Source organism: Sus scrofa, chromosome 1 (assembly GCF_054392235.1).
Source record: "Sus scrofa isolate SSC_HxYL_T2T_F1_AM1 chromosome 1, Sscrofa_HxYL_maternal_Yorkshire_Landrace_v2.0, whole genome shotgun sequence".
NCBI lineage: Eukaryota > Metazoa > Chordata > Mammalia > Artiodactyla > Suidae > Sus > Sus scrofa.
The window spans coordinates 247,387,821-247,404,856 of record NC_139383.1 but is presented as its reverse complement, the minus strand read 5'-3'; the positions used below and the strand labels follow the sequence as shown (position 1 = coordinate 247,404,856).

Sequence of the window (17,036 nt, the reverse complement as noted above, 5' to 3'; positions counted from 1 at the left end):
AGCTCCACCTGTGGGCTTGGGAGTCAGCATGGAACTGTGACACTTCCTTGTTTATTTTCTGCCCCTTCTGTTCCCCTGTGGTCAGGAGCCATAAAAAACCCTCCGAAGGTTCACAAGAGCTGTCTGTACACTGGCCCAGGGAGGCCGTGGGGAGGGGAAAGTGCGGTGAGGCTGCAAGGGGCCTGCTTGGGTGGCAGAGGCAAGGACGGGAGCTGGCGGGTCGCCACCAGAGCCCTGGGGGAGAGGAGGGAAGGAGAGTCAGCAGGGCCTCTGGGATTCAGAAGGAGCAGCAGAGGGGGGCACTTCCCGGAGGGGGGCACTTCCCGGAGGGAGGCCCAGTGAGGCAGCCAATCGGTGAGCCAGTGGAATCTAAACTGTTTGGGGATATTCCTATTCAGAGTTGGCCAGGGGTGGGAGGTAGGATGAAGTGGTTCTCAGCAGCTGAACGGCCAAGACACCAGATCGTGGTTAATTAGGAGCCGAGCCTGGTGAGCAGGAAAGTCTGGGGTAAGCAGCTACCAGGAAAATACACAGGGACCAGGACTGCCATGACAGTGAAATGAACGCAGTGGCCCGGCTGGATAGAAGAGGACCCCAAATGGCAGGCAAAGCTCTAGGGAACCTGACTGCTCAGCGAAGCCCCAAAGGATGCCCCCAGGATGGATGAGAAGGTTGGGAACGCAAGCAGCTGCAGAACAGGAGTAGGGGCAGCGGGTACGGGGGACCCCAAAAAGGAGTTTTCAGCCAAGCAGGAAATACCCACTGTGCTGCCTATTCTGACAGTCTCCCTGACCCCGGAGATGAGAGTTATAACTCCAAAAATGAAGTATTTGAAATAACAGAGAAAGGAGTTCCCATGGTGGCATAGCAGAAACAACTAGGAAGGATGACGTTGTAGGTTTGATCCCTGGCCTCGCTCAGTGGGTTAAGGATCCTGCATTGCTGTGAGCTGTGGTGTAGGTCGCAGACATGACTCAGATCCTGCATTGCTGTGGCTGTGGCTGTGGTGTAGGCCGGCAGCTGTAGCTCCAATTGGACCCCTAGCCTGGGAATCTCCATATGCTGCAGGTGCAGCCCGAAAAAGCTAAAGAGAGAGAGAGAGAGAGAGAGAAAGAAAGAAAGAAAGAAAGAAAGAAAGAAAGAAAGAACGAACGAAAGAACGAACAGAGAAGAGGCACCTGGAAAGGAAGGCTGCTGAAGGAGGGAACACAGGTCAAGGTGGGCCCCACTGAACTTCGGCAATCTTTTGAGTCACCCAGCAGGAAGCCGTCTTATATAGGTGGAGGCTACTGGCTCTAGACTGGCCTGTGCTCATATTGAAAGGCTATGGTTACACCCAAGTACTGGTCTGTGCAGTTCAGACCACATGATCCCTCTCCCCTGTCAGCAAGGCAGCCCTGCCACCTTGCAAGCTGAGCACTGCTCAGGAACCAGAAAGGCTCACAGAGCAGCGCTCACAGCGCAGTGGCAATGTATCCAAGAGGGATGAAGGGAAATGAACCAACTGATGGGAAAGATAGGTTCCCTAGGAGCTCTGGCTGTGACAACTAGGAGGCAAAAAACACCAAAAGCAGAATAGCCTGGACACCATTGTTACAGCAAAGAGGCGCACTGGTGCACCCTCTGCTGGAGTTAGGGAAAGGCTTCTCCTCCTCAAAGCTGGTACCAGGCAGGGACGGGCTATCAAACGGGCCATTGCTAGTGTTCGAAAGAAATGTTGGCCAGGCTCCCAGGGCAGACTCTCTAAGAGAGCTGGTGGTGAAAGAAGCTAATGACCTTTAGGAAACAATGGACAGACATGCACAAAGAACCCTGTGATTCAAGAACAGGGGTAGGAAAGGGGAGTAAAAAGCAGCGGAGGCACCTAGAAGTTCTGAAGGCAAATGTCTGAAAAAACATCCACAGCCCCATTCACTCCAAGCTTTGGTGTGGGGTTTCAGGGGGGCGCCTACAGAGCCATATCCCAGGGGAAGTAGCAGTGAGGCCCTAACCAGGCTGAGAGGCACCTGTCCTGGATGCACCAGCACTTCCAGACAAGGCTAGGGTGATTCTCACACACACACAAAGAGGCTGAGACTGGCCTGCTAGTGACATCACTCAGGAGAATAAAGATCATTTCTGTAATGGCAAGGCATGCCTGGGTTATGCAACCACAGTCAGATAAGTCCAGGGAAAAGACCCAAGGATTTCTTGAGACCAACTGTTCTATCTCAGTCCTGTGACCCTGCTAACCTCTCTTCAGGCAAAACCTATCACCTGCACAGAGCACCCCTGCAGGCCAGTGACGAGGGGCAGCACTCAGGGCAGTCCTTTTAGACAGTGCTCTTTTCCAAAACTCATTACAGTCTTCCTAAAGCACTTGCACCTGCTTCTGGACAACCATGGTTTAACCCACATCATTCAACTTCCTACAGCTCTGTGGCTGTCAATCGCCCCCCTCTCCTCATCAGCCCAGGGTTTGCTCAATGAGTTCATGAACAAAGAAGCTAGGGTGACAAGGGTGGAAGCTGTGAACCGGGCTCCACAGAATGGATGCCCCCTCACCCAAAATGAAACACTGACCTGGCTTCTGCCTCTGCTGAGTGCCCCATCTGCCAGGAGCGGTAATCAACACCGAGCCCCTCCACAGCTCCTTCCTGCAGGGAATCTGGCTGAGGGTAGGTGGACTGCTTATATATGTTGTGGGGAGGCACCCAACACTGCCTCCAACCAAGGAACTGTCCTCTAGGCAGGTGACACTTTAATGGTCTGTCTGCAGAAGGAACAGGAGAACTGAAGAGGAACATGCTTGGGCCACACCATGTGGCCCCCCCTCACACAATAACAGGCATTAAGGACACACAGGCTCACCTGCACCCCACACAACATACATGAGCCTACGCTTACCAACACACAAGCATATACACACACTGCACGTTCTCAGCATTCCTGCAGACCCCTCAGGTACACTCAGCAACCTTTGGTGTACATCGACCCCCTCAAGTCTGTAATGGAACCAGGACCCCAGAGCTCATGGAAACACAGCCCCCATCCCCAGCTGCTAGTTGTTATGGCCAAAGGCTTCCTCAGGCACATCTCCAGCCCATCTAAAGTGCCACCCACCAGGAATGGCTGGAGGGTGGGGCTGTAAAAACTCTTTATTATAAGGCCAACTTTATGGCACATCTCCAGCCCATCTAAAGTGCCCCCCACCAGCGACGGCTGGGGGGTGGGGTCATGAAGACTCTTTATTATAGGACCATCTTTATGGCACATCTCCTACAGCCAGGCCCCCCTCCTCCTCCCACATTCCACTCACTAGGAAGCTGGATATCTCTCTTTCCCATTCACTGGATGGTGGCCCTGGGCTGACAACTAGCAAATGAGGAAAGTTTATGGATGAAGCCCCCTTGTGGGCAGAAGGGGGAGAGGACAGGTTGTGCTTTGAGCCTTTCTGCACTTGCATCTGTTTTCCTATTGGGCATAAAACTGCAGTGAAAAAACAAAACAAAACACTAGTGTGGGACAAGAATTGGGGAACGTTTTTCTAGCCCTAGCATTGCCACTGACAAGCTGTAAGACCTCAGGCAAACTGATCCCTTGCTGAGCCTCAGTTTCCTCACCTGTAAAATGGTCTCAAGCTTTGGCCCTGCTCTAAAAGTGTCAAGAATTATTCCTAAGCAAATCAAGCTTATTTGGAAAAAGACTCATTACCGGAAGAAAATTCATTATAATGGCAGCTAACCCAAGTCCATTTACATGTTATTTTTAAAACTCGTTTTAAACATATGCCAAGTACCTCAAAAGTTTAAGCCAGATTCTCCCACACTGAACTAGAGGCTCTCTGCTGAGGGACTGTGTCTCCCCCATCTAACTTCATAAGCAGGAGCAAAGCCCTCAAGACTTTTTTGGAAAAACAAGAGTCGAAGTAGAGTCAGGATGGACCCCAAGAAGGAAAACCTTGGAATCTCTGGCCTCAGGACTCTAAGCCACCTGCTGAGCCTCGAGCCCACAGTTACCACTCTTTCGACCCTCACCATTCCTCTCAGTTACATAAGACTTCTCTCCTTCCTATTTCTCTCTGCTTCTTCCCCAATGATCTAGGTGCCCAGGACCCACCTCTCCTGAATCCCTCTAGTCAGCCCCTCCCTGCCAAAACCCCATCCCTGCTTCAGTCTTTCCTGCTTCTGCACTCACCAGCCCCTGGGCCAAGGACAGACAACAGCAACAGCAGCAGTAAGGCTGATGGCAGCTGGAGCCCAGACCTGAGTCGAGGCTGGGAGAAGGGTAGGGTATGAGAGAGAGTGGTAGGTAGTGGGAGAGACTTTGGTAAACACAGAGATGAGGACAAAGACTGGGGTAAAGAGTTGGGCTGGGCTGGGCACTGGAGCTTGTATAAGGGTAAGCGATGTGGTGGAAGGAGGGGCTGTGATGGGGACTGGACCAAGGGCAGGGATTGGGCCCCCGCCTTCAGTAAATACTGAGAATGGGGTTGGGACAGGGGCTGGGCTGGGATTTGGGAAAGGAGGTGAAACAGGTGCAGGGGCTGGGACGGGAGCCAGGCCAGGGACTGGGATTGGGATTGGGACTGGGACTGGGACTGGGACTGGAGTGGGGGCCTGAGCTGGGACCCGGATCTGGGCATTCGCTGGGACCCAGGCCGGAGCTGGAACCGATTTGGGAAGTGGGGAGAGGGCGGGGTCGGGGGCCAAGGACCGGACCGGGATGGGACCAGGGGCCGGGACAAGGGCTGGGCCATGGCCCGGGGCGGGGGCGGGGCCGGACAGGCCAGCGCGGGCGCTCGCAGAGCTGACCCGCGGCTCCGCTCCCACCCCCGGAGGGATGGCCTGCGGCGTCCTCGCGGGCCCGGGGCCGGGGTCGGGCCGGCTGGGGCCGGGCCGGGGACCTGGGTAGGAGTTCAGGCCTGGGCGACTCCGGGCTGCGCTGGACCGGCGAAAACCAGGCCCCGCGGCGGCGGCCTCTGCCTGACGTCATATGACGCTCCGCCCCCCGGTTAGTTCTATTGGTCCTTCTTACTAAAGCCCGCCCCTGGCTCTACTCCATTGGTCTCTAACTTGTCCCTGCTGGGTTCGAACACAGACTCCGCCCCAGCCCCAGCTACCGGAGTCTCTTTCTCACCCCAACCGAAGAACCCAGAAGCCCCCATCGGATCTTCATAACCTCCACTGACCATCCTACAGACATCTCTAGGAACCCTCACAAACCCAGACACCCACGGACCTCCCCAGAGATATCTGCAGGCCCTCCCCAGAGACTCTCAAAAGATCCCGAAAAAACACTCACAGAGATCCCTCGAATCCCTCTTAAAAGAAGTGATCCCTCTAGGTTTCTCTCCTCTGGATCCAATGCAGTCCCCTCAGGAGACCTCGCCCACCCGTGAGGTGGCCAGACTGCTGTTGCCACGGAGACTACTGGGCGTTCCGGTTGCCACGGTGACGGATGCACTACTCCCCAGCCTGGGTTCCACAGGCTTCAGTCAAGACCCTCCCTCCTCTGGCCTGGACCCACCTCGACCCACCTCCTCCCACCCTTCAGAACTGGCCACAGCTCCTTTGCGAATTTCCGCAGGTGTCCAAGTTCCCTCCCAAAGTCGTAACTTGCAGGCAAGGCCTCTCACCACACAGCACCCGCAGCCAGGGCTCATCTACAATCAAGTGCCTCCTCTCCCTTGGGGCCAACATTTTCTTTTCCCAGCTTCAGACAAGATCCTGATCTAAGGATTTGTAACAGCTGAAACAAAGCCCAGAGGTATGTAGTCTCTCAAACGGCCCCTCCTCCAAACTCTCATTCCCTTCTAATACTGTCTGTCTCTTCCCACCTCAGTCCAACCCCCTCCCATTTCCTGTGTTTCATCCTTATCCCCCCCCCCGCCCCCACGTTTCTCCACTCAGTTCCTTCCTCCCCTTCTTTTTCCTTCCCTCTCCTCCCATCCTTTGGTTCTTCACCCTCTGGCCCATTTTTCTCTTGCTAAATATCTGGCCATCTTCCTCCCCATCATCCTACCTCCTGACCCAAACTTCCCCTTTGGAAAGGCCTTGATGAGTTTAAGAAATAATAAATGTGGAGTTCCGTTGTAGCACAGCAGCAACATATCCAACTAGTATCCATGAGGATGCAGCTTCTGTAGCACAGCAGCAACAAATCCAACTAGTATCCATGGTGATGCGGCTTCGATCCCTGCCCTTGCTCAGTGGATCCGGGATCTGGCCTTGCAGTGAGCTGTGATGTAGGCCATAGACGAGTTTCGGATCTGGCATTGCTATGGCTGTAGCTCCTATTTGACCCCTAGGCTGGGAGCCTCCATATGCCACAGGTGCAGCCCTAAAATGCAAAAAGGAAAAGAAGGAAGGAAGGAAGGAGAAAGAAAGAAAGAAAAGAAAGAAAGAAAGGAAGGAAGGAAGGAAGAAAGAAAGAGAGAAAGAAAAAAATGTACTATTTCTGGAGCATGGGACAAAGTAGAGAGCAAGGGAAGTTAAGGCTAGAATCCTTGGGCAGTGTGGCAAATGATGACAGGCCTTGACTGTCAGGGCCAAGAAATTTGGACCTAATCCTTAGGCTGAGGCACTAAGTGTTTTTTAAGCAAGGGAATGCCATTGTTGGGTTTGTATTTTAGAAAAGTCTCTCCCAAGTCATTGAGGAGGACTGACCCCTTGCGGACATCCTCCCAAGATAAATGAGGCACACCCCACTCCCCACAGCATCCTGGGCGTACCCCAGCAAAACACCAACTCATTGGTAAGGTCATTTTGGTTAACTCGACTCCTATCCAGACTCTTTCAAATGAGTCCAGTGCCTGAGTAAAAATTTTAAGATTCAGCTCTTTGTAAAAGTGTAAGTTTCATAAGTCAATGAAAGAAAGAATGACTGAGTGGATTAATATGCTGGGAAAGGTATCAGAGAGGCAAAGTTATTACATAATTGAACTAGAAAATGATGAGAACTTGAACAAATTTGGAGAGAAAGGAAAGAATGGATTGGGGGGATATTCATTTATTTTATTTTATTTATTCTATTTTTTTTTTTTTAGGGCTGCACCTGTGGCATATGGCAGTTCCCAGGCTAGGGGTCAAATCGGAGCTGTAGCTGCTGGCCTCTGCCACAGCCCCAGCAACGCCAGATCCAAGCTGCATCTGCGAGCTACACCACAGCTCATGGCAACGCCAGATCCTCAACCCACTGAGCAAGGCCAGGGATCGAACCTGCATCCTTATGGATACTAGTCAGATTTGTTAGTGCTGAGCCATGATGGGAACTCCTGGGGGATATTTAGAAGATAGGAAATAGAGTCCTTGGTCTCCATTTGAAGATAAGGGCTGAGGGGAAAGGAAAAGACAAGGATAATTCTCAGGGTTCAGTTTTGATGCCCTGTGGGACATCCATTTAGCAACACCCAGAGGCAGTTGGTATGACTATGAAGTACAGGTGTTTAAAGAGTTATGAGCTGGAAATATGGATTTCGGAGTTATCAGCATACAGCTGGAAGTAGCTGAAGCCTTGAAATGAATGACATCACCAGAGGTTGCGGTCCCTAGACAAAACTAGACTGTGGTCAGGGCCCTGCCTATTGCATCATGGCATTCTCCTGCACTCTTGGGAGCAAACTCCCACTTTGGCCTGGTTTTTCCAATCTCTAGAACTCCACAGCCTGACTTCCATGGGCCAAAAGGTATGCCCAGAGCCCAGCTCTTGGAAGAGCCAAGACGCTATGTTCAGCACGCCTCCTCTGCTACCATCTACTGATGGGATTCTGACTGCTTCGGCCTTTCAATGTGTCCTTTGGGGTCTAGGTACATGCATGAACCTCCTAGCACCATACCCTGACCCAGAGCTCCTCTGGCTTCTCCCTTATATCTCAGGGGCACTGAAAACCTTATGGTGGAGTTCTCATTGTGGCTCAGCAGAAATGAACCTGACTGGTATCCATGAGGATGTGGGTTCGATCCCTGGCCTCGCTCAGTGGATCAGGGATCTGGCGTTGCCTTGAACTGTGGTGTAGGTCACAGACGTGGCTCAGATCTGGCACTGCGGTGGCTGTGGTGTAGGCTGACAACTATAGCTCCGATTTGACCCCTATCCTGGGAGCCTCCATATGGCACAGATGTGGCCCTAGAAACAAAAAAACAAAACCTTGTGATTCCACAGCCCCTGTGAATCCTAACTTGCAGCCCTTCCAATCCCAACCTAATGAAACCTGTACCCTATTCTACCACTAGATGGAAGCAGACAAGGGCACAGAAGAGCCTCATGTCACCACAGAGGATGCAGAAGAGCACCCTTCTTCAAAGGACCCCTCTGCTGAGGACTCACAGGAGCCCCCTATCCCTGAAATCCCCTTAGAGCCCCTTGCCTCTAAATCTCATATAGTGCCATCCACTTCCCAGATCCCTTTAGAGACCCACACCTCTGAAACCCCTTTGGAGCCTTCCATCCCTGGGACCCCTTTAGCACTCTCTGCCTCTGAGGTCCCTCTGGAGACTCCGATCTCGAAGGTCCCAGAGAAAGACCTTACTTTTCATACTTCAGCACGAAGCCCTGTCCCTGGCTCTTCCTCCAATGATCTGAAGAAAGACCTCCTCTCTCACTCTCCATCCAGTGAGGACACCTCTGAGTCCGAGGGCCTTCAAAAGCACCCCCTTTCAGGCCCTCCAGCCCAGGTTCACCTGGACACATCTGCAAAAGAGAGGGAAGAGGAAGAAGAGAGCAAGAAAGGGGTGAATGCCACTGACAGAACCACTCACAAAGCACAGCATGAACACCAGCGGGGCAAGAAGAAGAGGAAGAAAGGAGTCAGCCGTAATTGCTCCTGCCCTTTTCTGCTTTCTCATCACTGTCTTTGACCTGCCCCAGGAGGAGGAGATCGGGTTATTCTTTGACCTGGCCCCTTCTTTTAGGGCCTTCTCACTTCCCAGGTTATGCCGTCCACCCAGTGGTCCCTGCTCAGCAGGCAGAGCCGGGAGAAGCAGTGAAGGCAGTGCACAGAGAGAAGTGTGGTGCTCAGGTGAATTATCTTTTCCAGTGGGAGAAGGATGCAGCCCTGAATGCCATCCAGACAGGTGAGCTCAAGCACCCTTTCAAGGGCTTATGACAGGCTCAATGGATGGCTACCCCCTGTGGAAATGGCAGTGACACCTGCCTAGGAATTTGGAGGGGAGCAGGCAAGTAGGCCAAGGTAGACAAAGATGGATGCAGACAAAAAGTGGGGATATTCACATCAAGCCCAGGCAGGAACAGGTGGCTGAACTAGGGCACAGAGACCCTGCACCAAACAGACCCTAAGGCAGAGATGGCCCAGGACCCTGGACAGGTTCTAGGAGACTGGTTGCTCTGATGGAGCAAAAGGCCTTAGTCTTCTCGGTGGAACTCCATTAAAAGGCTGTCATCTTTGCATGCCAGACCCATGGTCATCTAGAAACCCAAAGCTTTTATTTATTTATTTATTTTTATTTTGTTGTTGTTGTTGTCTTTTTTGCCTTTTTCTAGGGCCACTTCCCATGGCATATGGAGGTTCCCAGGCTAGGGGTCTAATCGGAGATATAGCCACCGGCCACGCCAGAGCCACAGCAACGTGGGATCTGAGCCGCATCTGCAACCTATGCCAGAGCTCACAGCAATGCCAGATCCTTAACCCACTGAGCAAGGCCAGGGATCAAACCTGCAACCTCATGGTTCCTAATCGGATTCGTTAACCACTGCACCATGATGGGAACTCCCATGGAAACCCAAAGCTTTGAGTCTCCTCACTAAGGAGGAGAGCCATGTCTTTTTGTCCTGTTGATTCCAAGTCTCAGCCCAGAGTCAGTACTTTGGACAGTCCCATTAGAGGTAGGCTGGGCTTCTCTATGTCTGTATACGAAGGGTGTGCAAACAAACTCATGTGAACATACGCCATCCTGTGTGTGTGCACCTGTGTTACTGAATTTCATGGCTACAGGAATTATCTTTCGTAAGAGCACCACCCTGACCTGCTATAAGGATCTGGGGGGCGATTTCTAGGCTGAATTCAATAGATATCATTGCATTGTTTGGTTTGCCACACTTCCTTTTTCCTTACGATGGGAATAGAGTTATGTCCAAACTAGATGGACCCGAGATATAAAAGACAACCAGGTAATTCTATGTTCTTGTTCCTCTCCATGTAATTTTCTTTCTTCATTCCCACGCAGGGACCCGCCCCACTCCACCTTGGCCACAAAAGTCAGTGAACTCGTTTGTTTCTCAGTCTCCTTTTAGGCATTGAAATAGCCTTGCTTATTTAACATCTTCTGTCACTCTTATTTATTCTTCGTGCACATACAGAGGCTGTTCAGTCTCTGGATTTTCCTTCTCTGAACCTCTGATCTACTACTCCCCACTCTTCAAGGCCACTGTGTTTCTTCAGATTGAACATCATTTTCCTGTCTAAAAAGGCAGTTTTATATACAAATTTAAGTGTCATTCAATCCAGAACAAAGGTATTTTGGGTTCCCTTTGAATTGGGGAGGATCTTGACCCCTGGAGACTCTAACAGTATAGGAGATGTGTAGAGAATTAGCAAGGATAAGCTTTTCTTTTATTCACTAGTAATTTCTTTCTTTCTTTTCCTTTTTTTTTTTTTAAGAGCTGTACCCAAAGCATAGAGAGGTTCCCAGGCTAGGGATTGAATAGGAGCTACAGGTGCCAGTCTATAACACAGCCACACCAATGCCAGATCCAAGCCGCGTCTATGATCTACACTGCAGCTCCTGGCAATGCCAGATCCTTAACCCACTGAGCGAGGCCAGGGATCAAACCCACAACCTCATGATTCCCAGTCAGATTCATTTCCCCTGCGCCACAACAGGAACTTGTCATTCATTTACTGAGCACCAATTATGTGCCAGGCATTGGGCTAGCTGTGGAGATGATGGTGCTGGTAGGATTTCAGAGACAAAATCCCTCAAATAATTTGCACTCTAATAAGACACAAATAAGTAAAAGGACAATTATATTCACTCTAATAACTTCAGTGATTGAGGTCAGCCCAGAGTGCTGCATGAGCAGAGAAAAGGGGCACCCAATCTTGGGGGCTCGGGGAAGGGATGCCTTCTCATCTGAAATCTGTAAGGTAAGAAAGGGTGGCCAGATAAAAAGGGGGGTGAGGAAGTTCCCGTCGTGGCTCGGTGGTTAACGAATCCAACTAGGAACATGAGGTTGCAGGTTTGATCCCTGGCCTTGCTCAGTGGGTTAAGGATCCAGCGTTGCTGTGGGCTGTGGTGTAGGTCGCAGATGCGGCTCAGATCCTGTGTTGCTGTGGCTGTGGCGATTAGATCCCTAGCCTGGGAACCTCCATATGCTGTGGGTGCAGCCCTAGAAAAGACAAAAATACAAAAAAAAAATGGGGTGAGATGAGACAAGACAGGGCTAGGCACCAGTAGGGAACTGCAAGCACTTCAGTGTATTGCTGCATAGAGTATTGGCCAGAGTAGCCCAGCTCAGCACTGGAAGGGCAGAACTGCACAGGCATTTCTGTGCCAAGCTCAAAAATGGGGATTATATTCTGAAAGCAGCTGAGATGCAATCAAAAATTTTAAATAGAACAATAACATGAACAGATTTGTGTTTTTCAAAGATCCTCTGGCAGGAGGATAGACTGGAGACAGGAAGACTATGCTGTGAGGCACTAGTAATAATCCAGCTCAGAAGTGGGTGGGCAGAGGTAGGGAGAAGTAAGAAAGAGATTCAACAAATGTAAGAGGGAGTTCCTGTTGTGGCTCAGCGGAAACGAACTTGACTAGTATTGATGAGGATGTGGGTTCTATCCCTGGCCCTGCTCAGCCGGTTAAGGACCCGGTGTCATTGTGAGCTGTGGTATAGGGCACAGACACAGCTTGGATCCTGCGTAGCTGTGGCTGTGGTGTAGGCCAGCAGGTGTAGGTCAGATTTGACTCCTAGCCTGTGAACTTCCATATGCTGCACCCGTGGCCCTAAAATGAAAGAAAGAAGGAAGGAAGGAAAGAAAGAAAGAAAAGACAGGAAGAAAGGAAGGAAGAAAAAGAGGGAGGGAGGAAGGAAAGAAAGGCAGGCTGAGAAAGTAAAACTGACCACTGGATCACTGGATGGATAGGATAGGACAGAGGGACATGGCTGGAATGATGCCTAGGTTTTTGGCTTTAGTTACTGATTGGATGATGGTACCATTATCTGAATGCCTAAAACAGAGTAGGTGTTTGATAACTGTATTGGATGAACAGAGGACAAAGGACGAGGAATTCCTTTCTAGTTTGTAAAGAATCTTTGGCTATAACACATCCGTAGTGTTGTGAAACATGCTGGAGATAGAGTCTAGTAGGCAGCTGGCTCTATGGGTCTAAAGCTCAGGGGAGAGGTCAGGGTGGTGACATCCTTGGGTAAAGGCAGCCGTGTGTTGTGTGGAGATGCTTTAGGCATAAGGAGATGTTATTATGCAAATGAGACCATGTGATCTGTGATTGTGAAATTCAATGTGTCCTGTAGAGTTGGAACCCCCCCCCCCATCCTGGATAATGTCCCCTCCCCCTGCCAGCCCCTGTCCAATCATAACAGGAAGAGGGTTTGGAATCAGGGCAGAGCCAAAAGCCCTACTCTGGAATACACAGCCCACTGTGTATTGTCCCACTTTGAGGGGATTAGAGAGTCTGAGGTACAGCTGCCACTCCCCCAGTTCAGACTCCAGTTTTCTTCATCTGAAAGGTGGGCAATGACTCCCACATTAGTGCTTGAACTTGACTCTCCCAGGCCCTGAGGCTGGGCTTTGTCTTTGGGCACTAGCCCTTGTTCACCTCTGCACCTCATCTGTTCCTCCACTGTATCCGGCTATTCCGGGCAGAGTTTAGATTCCCTCTAGCGGAATCTGGTCCCCACCCACCTCCATTATGACCTGGCCTAAACTGCCTTTTCAACCAAGCTTCCCTGGTGTAACGGGGCACTACGCTGTCAGTGTTAAGACGGAAGCATCAAAGTCAAAAGCCACATCTGGACAGGTTTCTGACCCTGAGAGACCATGGGTAAGACAAGAAAACTGAGTTTGACATTTAGGCACAGAATTGTAGATTGTGGTCCTGGTCAGAGTCAAAGACCAGAAGACACTAACTCCTATTCTCCTTACAGAACTTCTGGGCTTTGCCTGGAATACTGGATCTCTCCTCCCTCCTGAAGGAACTTTCTGTCTTTTTTTTTTGGCTTTTTAGGGCCACACCCGTGACACATGGAAGTTCCCAGGCTAGGGGTCGAATAGGTGCCAGCCTATACCTCATCCACAGCAACATAGGATCCAAGCCCTGTCTGCAACCTACACCACAGCTCACAGCAACACTGGATCCCTGACCCACTGAGTGAGGCCAGGGATCACACCCACATCCTCAGGGATACTAGTCGGATTCGTTTCCACTGCACCACAAAATTCCCCAAAGGAATTTTCTCATTTACCAATTCAGTCAAGCAACCTGTGTTCTTTGAGCACCTCTTTTGTGCCAGGCCCTATACTAGGGCTAGAGACATCAATGAAAAGACAGACCCTTCCTTAGGGGAACTCAGTTTAACAGGAATACAAGTGACGAGTCCATTACAAAGCAATGTATTCTGGTAGGAGTAGCACAAGGGCCAGGGAAGGCAAGAAGAGGGGCCCCTACACAGACCAAAGTCAGCAACAACTTTTTGGTGGAGGTGACACTTCATTAGATTCTTTTTTTTTTTGGCTTTTTAGGGCCACACCCATGGCACATGGAGGTCCCCAGGCCAGGGGTCAAATTGAGCTGCAGCCGCTGGCCACAGCCACAGCCACAGCCACGCAGGATCCGAGCCGCATCTGTGACCTATACCACAGCCCACAGCAATGCCAGATCCTCATCCCACTGAGCAGGGCCAGGGACCGAACCCGCAACCTCATGGTTCCCAGTCGGATTCATCTCCCCTGTGCCATGACGGGAACTCCCATGAGAGCCTTTAAATGGGAATAAGAGTCCTACAGCTCAAGGCCCCACCCCTTGCGGGGAGGGGCCTCAGAAATCTTGGCTAGAAGTTGGGGTACTCTCAGCTCTCATGCAGGATGAGAAGACCTGAGTGGGAAGTGCTCTGGTTCTCTTCCCATGTTTACGCAGCACCACCCCTGCCTTCTAGCGAGACTGACAGTGAAGCCAGAAGGTTTAGATCTCACCACTGCAACCAGGCGCTCAAGGGGGTTGGCCTCTTGCTGCTCTCGGGGACCGATCCATGCCTCCTTTCTTAGCCTCATACCCTTATATTTTTTTGCTCTTCACCCCTCATGACTTCTGGCCTCTCCCATTCTCGTGACCCTGGGGGGACCACAGACAGCACTTCTCAAGTTCACAGAGGGTATTCATTCAGGGAAGGCAAGTATGAAGGTGCCAACCTGGAGAAGTGAGAGGAGCCCTCCTCCTACCCCCCAGCACCAGGGCTGCCCAACCTCCTCCTCCTCTTCAGGTCCCTTCAATACCACGCTCCTCAGGCGCCAATCCCCCACCCATCATCCACCCTTCCCCTCACCTGAGACCCATCAAGGAAACAAAGCAAAGGGGGGCTCTAACATCAGGAGGGGAGGAGATGAGAATCCCACAGTCACAGAGAACTCAGCGAAATACATGCTCATCATCAAACAAGATTCACTTACAATCTTCCTGCTTAGAAGTGAAGACTGGCTTTGGGCCCCTCTGACAGGCTGACACAGGGAGTGGATCTTAGGGTGGGAAAGGATCTGAAGACACTTGTGGGGTGATGAGAACAGCTTGGGGGGAAAAGTCTTCAAGGTGGAGGGATGAGACTCATGGGTGGAGATAGAAACATGGGCGGGGAGGTGAGAGCCCCTAGAGGGGAGCTTAGGCTATTTCCTTCTTTTTTTTTTTTTTTTTTGTTGTTGTTGTTGTTGTTGTTGTTTTACCATTTCTTGGGCCGCTCCCGCAGCATATGGAGGTTCCAAGACTAGGGGTTGAATCGGAGCTGTAGCTGCTGGCCTACGCCACAGCCACAGCAACTCGGGATCCGAGCCGCGTCTGCCACCTACACCACAGCTCACGGCAACGCCGGATCCTTAACCCACTGAGCAAGGGCAGGGACCGAACCTGCAACCTCATGGTTCCTAGTCGGATTCGTTAACCACTGTGCCATGATAGGAACTCCGCTATTTTCCTTCTTACTTTTCCTCATTTTTTTTTTTTTTTTTGTCTTTTTAGGGCCACACCCTTGGCATATGGAGGTTCCCAAGCTAGGGGTCGAATCAGAGCTGTAGCCACAGCCACAGCAACGCAAGATCCCACCCGTGTCTGCGACCTATACCACAGCTCATAGCCACGCCACATCCTTAACCCACTGAGCAAGGCCAGGGATCGAACCTGCAACCTCATGGTTCCTAGTTGGATTCGTTTCCACTGCACCACAACAGGATCTCCCTTACTTTTCCTTATTACTCAATCCCTCCACACCCAGGTCTCTATATCGGCTGGCGCTGCCCCCATTATCTATGGGACTGTTTCCGGATCGGGGAGGAGTCCAAGTGCTTTTGTGGACACTTGCTGAGAGAGCACCAGATCATCTCAGGTAGGGGGGACGGGACCAGCGCTCATTGGCATGGAGGGATAACTGTCCTCTGTCATGTGCTGGGATGTATGAGAGCAAGTGGCGGGGGGGTGGGGGGTGTTGGTTTGGGGGAGGGGACTGACATGGGAAGGCCAGGCCCGGTCAGGTGCTGGTCTTACCCCACCACCCATCCCCCTCCCCATAGACATATCTGTGCCCTGCAGTGTGGGCCAGTGCCGCTGCCTCGTGTTCTGCTTTATCCCATCACGCCCAGAGGAGGTGGGTGAGTTCTGGCTCAAAAGACGGGCCACCTTTGACCCCAGGGCTTGGAGGGCCCAGTGTCGCTGCAAACACAGCCACGAAGACCACGCAGCTACCGGGTCCCATTCCTGCAGGGTCAGAGGTACCTTCCAGGGCAAGGGGAGCTCAGGGGTGGGCATGAGTGGAGACAGGTTGCGAACAGTTTGGGGATGTGGATGGGGGTGCTGGGAAGAGGGACTTGGGCTTGCGGTGGATGAAGAAGAGATGAGAATGTTGTCAGCCCCTGAGGAAGCCCCAATTCCCTTTACTTGTCTTTTTATTTTTTTTTAAGGGCGGCACCTGCGGCATATGGAGGTTTCCAGGCTAGGGGTCAAATCGGAGCTGCAGCTGCCGGCCTATGCCACAGCCACAGCAACACGGGATCCGAGCCATGTCTGCCATCTACACCAGAGCTCACAGCAACACCAGATCCTTAACCTACCAAACGAGGCCAGGGATCGAACCTGCAACCTAATGGTTCCTAGTTAGATTCGTTTCTGCTGCGCCATGACGGGCACTCCCCTTTACATTTCTTGGCCACCCCCTTGCCTTAGGCTGTTGCTGCAGCTGCTTTGAGTCTAATTTCCTCTGTGCGGCCTGTGACCGGCGCTGGGAGGAACATGAAACTTTCTTTGAGACCGAGGAGACGCGGCGGCGAGGAGGGAGGCCTCACGGTGAGGGGGCGATGATGTGGGATAGGGGCCCAATTCCAGGCCGGTCATCAGAAGGCCTGGCAGGAAGGCACTTCTGCCTTCAACCATGCCATCCAAGACTCCTTTACCCTCCCTCCCTGCATCCCATACCCACACCACTTTCCATCCCCAGGAGCAGACCACACGCCTTTCGCAGAGATGTCTACCCTCCGAGAGGCCATCAGCAACAACTCTGACTCGGAGGCCCCCCAGAAGCAGGCACCCTCTGACCATCCCCACTCCTACCCTAATCCCCCTGGGCTTCCACCCACCGTCCGGCCTGGCCCCATGTCTGGGCCCCGTACCTGACCCTTTGACCTCTGCTCTTCCCTCTTCCAGGGACAGACAATGCCTGGTGCAGGCCTCTGTGATCCACAATAAAGGGAAAGCCACTGGCATCTGACTGGTTCTGTGTGAGGCAGATAGAGCCCGCCCCAGGGATAGGCTCCTTCGGACCTTCGAGTCCACACCACCTACTGAGGGGAGAGAGCAGACCAAGTGGGAGAGAGGCTGGATCGG

The 17,036-nt window shown here is 51.9% G+C and overlaps 2 protein-coding genes across 15 annotated transcripts in view; one reads left to right on the top strand and one right to left on the bottom strand.

Annotated features, from left to right (window-relative positions):
• TMEM8B (transmembrane protein 8B) overlaps positions 1–5,802 on the bottom strand; it is a 33,276-nt gene extending 27,474 nt beyond the window's left edge. For 4 of the 10 annotated variants that reach the window (XM_084988849.1, XM_084988841.1, XM_084988828.1 and 1 more), the window contains exons 1-2: positions 4,886–4,940; positions 4,177–4,255 (exon numbers count right to left, since the gene is read on the bottom strand). Coding sequence is in view for 2 of the 10 variants with exons in the window: in XM_005660231.4 (XP_005660288.1) it covers positions 4,177–4,738 (562 nt within the window). In the remaining 8 variants the exon portion in view is untranslated. Of the gene's footprint in view, positions 1–4,176; positions 4,941–5,283 lie in introns of those variants that run through there. The other 6 variants (XM_084988862.1, XM_021065850.1, XM_005660231.4 and 3 more) reach the window with 4 other exon arrangements.
• FAM221B (family with sequence similarity 221 member B) lies at positions 5,108–17,036 on the top strand. Of its 5 annotated transcripts, none has more exons than XM_005660232.3 (7): positions 5,108–5,748; positions 8,214–8,793; positions 8,910–9,053; positions 15,436–15,546; positions 15,731–15,928; positions 16,380–16,499; positions 16,651–16,913. In XM_005660232.3, exons 2-7 carry the CDS (start codon positions 8,214–8,216, stop codon positions 16,824–16,826), a joined length of 1,329 nt encoding a protein of 442 aa, XP_005660289.1. In that variant the 5' UTR covers positions 5,108–5,748; the 3' UTR covers positions 16,827–16,913. The 5 variants fall into 5 exon arrangements, 4 of the variants coding, with proteins under 4 accessions (XP_005660289.1, XP_020921563.1, XP_020921562.1 ...); XR_014823740.1 differs by having other exon boundaries at positions 5,418–5,748; positions 15,750–15,804; XM_021065903.2 differs by having other exon boundaries at positions 5,418–5,748; positions 15,750–15,928; positions 16,651–17,036.